This window comes from Hibiscus syriacus, unplaced genomic scaffold, assembly GCF_006381635.1.
Source record: "Hibiscus syriacus cultivar Baekdansim isolate YM2019G1 unplaced genomic scaffold, ASM638163v2 tig00110831_pilon, whole genome shotgun sequence".
NCBI classification, from domain to species: Eukaryota; Viridiplantae; Streptophyta; class Magnoliopsida; order Malvales; family Malvaceae; genus Hibiscus; species Hibiscus syriacus.
This window is the reverse complement of record NW_024062882.1, coordinates 3,369,473-3,375,472: the sequence shown is the minus strand read 5'-3', so window position 1 is coordinate 3,375,472 and position 6,000 is coordinate 3,369,473. Positions and strand designations below refer to the sequence as shown.

The following is a 6,000-nucleotide window of genomic DNA, read 5'->3' as shown; positions in this document are numbered from 1 at the left end:
TTATTTGATTTAGTTCTGCTGAATTCCGTGCTTCCTTCGGAGATGAGCATCATTTGGTATAATTAGAATAAGATGAAATGCAGAATTTTGAATCTCTCTTGACACTAATACTAAGGGTCACTATATAAGCCATCATGCATGATTGGAATAAAGAACATGGACTCTCTCTTGATCTCTTTCTCTATATCGGACGTTATTTTTTTTTCAATTCATTAGAATCACTAGTCGCAACTCTTTGTTCAAACAAGAAGTGAACCGTTAATAGTCGTTATCACTGCAATTTTTCCACCAATAATTAGTAGCATGGTTACGAATAAATATGAGATTTTGATATTCTAAAACCCAACGTCAAGGTTCTCCAAGCTTCCTCATATTTGTTTCTAATCACATGATGTAGATGATTGTATTTGAAGCTAGTTTTTAATCGATCTATGCCTTTGTCATCTTCTTTATCCGACCCCGATAATCATAGATCGTTGTCCTGGAATGCACATTGAATTCGAGGACCATGTAGCACCTACACTTTAATGATATATGCCTTCGGTAATTGAACGATTCCTAGAGGATTCGAGCAGAGAGCAAATTTTTAAAGCTTAGCTTTGGGACATTTTCCAGTTTTAGTTTGTCTTTGGTGTAAAGGATTGTCTCGGCTCGGGAATAGGAGTTCAGATGTTGAAATTCACAGTAGGAGATCATTTCAAGGTCGTTGAGCCAATCCACCTCTACTACTGTTTTGCCTGCGTTAATGTGAGAATCTAAGTCAAAGGCGGAGGCCACACTTCTCAGGTCTATGCTATCCGTCAAATCATTGGGCGGCTGATCCGAGGAGGGACCAAGGCAGGCCACACTTCTCAGATCTACGCTATCCGTCAAACATTGCCGGCAGCTGATCGAGGAGGGAGGTCCCGCCATCCCGGGGCAAGGTCTTAAAAGAGTAACCAGTGAAGAAATTTCATGGTTCGTTTCTTTCCCTGTACCCCCAAAGGATGTTATTGTTATGTTTTTCATTTAAGATTTAAGTGTTTAGTTTTTCTTCAGAATCTCAAGTGCTTTTATTATTAGACTCGTTGGTTAAACCAATCTTTCGCATTTTGAGAAATTAATCGTGGTTTGATAATTGAAGATAGGCATTTCTTTCAATGCTAAATTAAATTTACACCACATTTTTTAAATTAAAAACAATGAAGATTGGAGGTACATATAAGCTTGTTATCCTCGGGTGGCGGCAGCAACGTTGGTGGCTCATTTGATGCGGCGGCAAAGGGTGATTCCATCACCAACAGGGAGCATGCAAATTTCAATCCTGGAATCAACAGCAAGAGCCTTGTTGAGTTCCAGAACAAAGTCTCTATAATACCTAACGTACTTCCTAAGAGAAGCATCGGGCGGCGCCACCACCGATCCATTCCACAGCGTGTTGTCGTAACCGATCAAACCGCCCACTTTCACCAGTTTTATCAGCCTCTCGTGGTAGTTAATGTAGTTGTCTTTATCAGCATCAACGAAGATGAAATCATAAGATCCATGATTCTTTTGCTGCACAAAAAAAGTTTGAGATTTTTTCAATACTGAAAAGTTCTGATTGAGGAATAAAAGCAAACAGATTTGGGGGGGGGGAGTTTACATCTTCGACTAATTTGTCAAGAACCGGCATAGCAGGGCCTTCTTTGAAGTCAATCTTGTGTGCAACACCGGCTTTTTGGATCACAGGCAAACCCAGCTCGTAGTTTTCTCTGTTGATATCCATGGCCAAGATCTGCAATTCAAATTCCTATGTCATTTAGTGAACATATTCACAGAATAGAGATCACAACAGGTTGGGTTTGGCCAACCCGACCCCTCCATATGGACCCGATCCAACTTGATTTGAGGAGCATACATTTTAACCCGACTCTTAGGTGATCCAACCTGAAGAACATACACTCTAACCTGACCCCATTTGAAAAGTGTACACTCTAACCTGATCCGACTCGAGGAGTATGTTCTCTCTAATTAAACTCAATTCATAACGGATATCTTTCATAGAAGCTGCATTAAGACAACCTACTACCTTATTTCCCCTTACCCTATTACATATGAAAATAGGGTTAACTAATTTTTTTATGGTAAAAAATCGTATCTATAACGTGCAGACAAATATATATTATATTTATTATCCGTAATATAGAGATCTAATTGAAAAAAAATTATATATAGAGAGTACTATCCTTCAATTTCTAGAAGAAAATGAAATTATTATTACAATATCCGACCTCAACCTCCTTAAAATCCGACCGTGTGTAACCATTGATTAATTTACCTTGCCATTATCTGGGAGAGCAAGGGCGGTGGCTAGAAGAGAATAGCCGGTGTAAACACCGATCTCCATGGTGTTCTTGGCATTGATCAACTTAAGAAGCATGTTCAAGAATTGTCCTTCGTCAGCTGATGTGGTCATAAGGTTCCTGTTTTCGTTTCCAAAACCAATTCAAATCAAATCAACAAAGAAAGAAAAATCTGGGTTTCATTGAGAAACCAACCATGGATGCTTGGCAGTCAACTCTCTGAGCTCTTTCATGGCTTCAGGCTCCCTCGGATACACACTAGTCTCCAATATATACTGCAAAAACAGAAACCCAACCAAAAACCCAAATCAGAACATCGATTAAAAAAATCAATAAAAGATTCGAACAATGATTTCTGAGAAGAAGGATGAAAGCCATGTGATGTGTTCATACCTGGTAAAGAGCATCGCTTTGCAGAAGACTCTTGTGGCCAACTTCCTGGTGTCTACCAGCTTGAGATTGTTGATCTTGGTTGTTGGCTGCCATTGCTCTGATGCAAAAGAGTTCTTTCTTCGATTCACCTGTTTTTTTTTTTTTTTTGTGGAAATCAAGAGATTCAATTTGGGTTTGAAAATCTCAGTTGAAACATGATGAATGCCAAGGGGTTATAAGGAGGTAGAAAATTCCGGTTGAACCGAAGGTTTGGTTGGTGAACCGTCCGCCATCACCCGGTCGGAGGTTGGTGAAGCCCCCAAATTGCATGACTATTGATGACTCGGTGATGAGTTCATCATATTAGACTCGGTTTATATATTATTTCTTAATATATATTGGTTTAACCAGTTCATATTTGATATATTATTCAACTATTACAGTTTGGGTATTGTAAAAGCTTATAATGGAGGTGATATTTTCAATTTAATTTTGATATAATTAAAAAATAAATGTTTAAATTATACAAGTTTTTAAATATGTCTAATTTTTTTAGTTCATCCATGTATTTAACGTTACAAACGCTATTATTTTAGCTGTTTTTATCGTAATGACCGTTAAATTTTATCAATAAAAGATATATGTCTCTTTTTTGATAATTTTAAAAATTTTATTTAAGTTTAAAAATTTAAAAATATTATTATATTTAGAAAGTCCAAAAATTTCAAAAAAAATTAAAACCCCCAAAACTTTGAAAATCCTAATTTCAACCGCTAAACCAATGTCGACAGTCACCCTTTGCCGTTGATGAACTTCCACTTGACCTCGTCTCCACCCAACAACTAACAATCCTATGAAAAGCCACCGTAACAGGAGTCCATCAACGACAAATCTACGTGTACCCCAACACTCCCAACGTTATAAATCGCGATCACACGTGATCTCGACAATCAATTAACGACAAAGATGACACATCTGACTATGAAGATGGCAAGGATGACGTCGATAGCAGTGGCAATGGCTGACAAAAATGATGTTGATGGGTTAGGGTTCATGATTTAAGATTTTTAAGTATTTGATACCTTTTTTGTAATTTAAGAGAAATTGGGATTATTTTTTAAATATAATAATATTTTTAAATTTTTCACAAAATAAAATTCTCAAAATTATCAAAATGTGATATGTGTCATTTTACGAAGTTTTTTAACGAATCGAGACACTTAAAGTGATAACGTTAGGCATCTGGATTAATCGAAAAAAGTCTAGACACCTATTTGAGAAGAACAATATAGTTTAGGCACTTATTTTCTAATTAAGCCTTTAATTTTCTTCATTCATAATGTGAAGACTTAAATCTATGGTGTTATTTAAAAAATTAATGTTTCAATCTATTAAATGAATCGGTTATTGATTGTGTACATATATATTTTAGTACTTAATTTTAATTAAGATATTAGAAAAAAGGTTAAACTACAAGGGTGACCACTTAACTATGGTCAAAAATCATTTTGACCATTGATGTTTCAATTTGATCAAACATACCATCCAACTGTTTAAATGATTCAATCAAGCCACGACCGTTAACTTTTAACAATGGATGTGATATGACAGTTAAAATTTAACCGAGAGAATGACTCATCATTTAATTTTTTAGTATAATTATACACATTTGGTCATTGTTACTTACACAAGATGTCAATTTGACTAATTTTAATTAAATTCAATAAATTTAATCTTCTAATTAAACTGTGACGCATGTCATTCTCTAATTGTAAAGTTAAGTTTATTTTAATTTACTTTTAATTTAATAGATTACTTTTCCTACAATCAAAGGAATACACATGTTACTCTCTGATTAAAGGAAAATAAACCCACAGGAAAGTGAATAAGGGGAACAATCCAAGACCATTGGTTGGTATAGCGGCAGCCAAACCACTGAGCAAAAGAAGCAATTCGGACATATAATGGAAAACAAATATATATATATATATATATATATTTATTTTAATTTATTAAATATAATTTATTTTTATTATAATGTGATATATATATATATATATATCATCTTTATTATCACTTGAAATATATTATTTAAATATTTAAATATGTTTAAATTTTATTATTAATTTAATATAAAAATATTTTATTCTTATCTTACATAAAAATATTTTATTCTTATTTTAAATTAAAATATATTTAATTCTTATCTTTTTTAAATATTTTAACTTAAAATATTCAAAATATGATTTTTGAATATTTTGAATAATATATTTTAAGTGATGATAAGATAGAATATATTTTTACATTAAATAAAAATAAATATACTAATAATTTAAAACAAATAAAAGATATATTTAATTAGAGGATTAAATTTATTTAATTTAACAAAATTAGGATCAAAACATATTGTGTAAGTAACAATGATTAAATATATATATACCAAAATTTAACTGAGGAGTCATTCTCACAGTTCAATTTTAACTACCACGTCACCTCTACTATTAAAAGTTAACTGCCAGTAGTTTGATTGAACCTTTTAAATAATTTGATGGTATGTTCGATCAAATTAGAACATCAATGGTCAAAATAATTTTTTACTATAGTTAAATGGTCATCTGTATAGTTTATCTTAAAATATCCTTGAAATATATTTTTATTAATAAAATATTAGTAGTGGGACCCACTTATCATGCCATTGTTTTCCTTAGAAGCTCTGTTTTGAAAATCGGACCGGATCGGTCGATTTAACCGAGAACCGTTGCCTAGTCCGGTTTAATTTAAACCGGTTGAACCACTACTAGTGAACCGGCCAGAACCGCTGAACCGTTCGAACCGGACCGGCTAAAACCGGAAAAACCGGAAATTTTGTTTTTTTAAAAAAAAATAAACCAAACAATATCATTTTGTTATGATTTTATTAGCCCCAAATTTATTTTTTAATTATAGTTATATAATTATATTTATTATTTAATATGTTTTACCTTAAAAATTAGTGTAGTAATTTGAATCATTTTGTTTCACTTGATTTTATGGTTTTTAATTTATATGTTGACTTGTTTGAATATAACTTGTGATATAAAATTATTTTTATTAAATATTTTTGGTATTTTTATTTAATTTTTTAAATAATTATAACGTCGTCCGGTTCTTCCGACCGGTCGAATCAGTTCGAATGGTTGAACCAGTAAACTGATAGCATGATCGATTCGCTAACCGATCCGGTTCTGAAAACCAATATTGGAAGGTAGGGAAAATGGGGAGTTGGTAAGAGTTTGGTGCAGTGGGAAATCATGATAAGAAATGT

At 32.8% G+C, this 6,000-nt stretch overlaps 1 protein-coding gene across 1 annotated transcript; it reads right to left on the bottom strand.

Moving 5' to 3' along the window:
• Positions 1-1,242: 1,242 nt before the first annotated feature.
• Positions 1,243-2,810, bottom strand: LOC120142828 (caffeoyl-CoA O-methyltransferase-like). Its single transcript, XM_039157316.1, has 5 exons — positions 2,718-2,810; positions 2,520-2,599; positions 2,300-2,444; positions 1,625-1,756; positions 1,243-1,536 (listed from the first exon to the last, which is right to left on the bottom strand). Exons 1-5 carry the CDS (start codon positions 2,808-2,810, stop codon positions 1,243-1,245), a joined length of 744 nt encoding a protein of 247 aa, XP_039013247.1.
• Between the last annotated feature and the right edge of the window lie 3,190 nt (positions 2,811-6,000).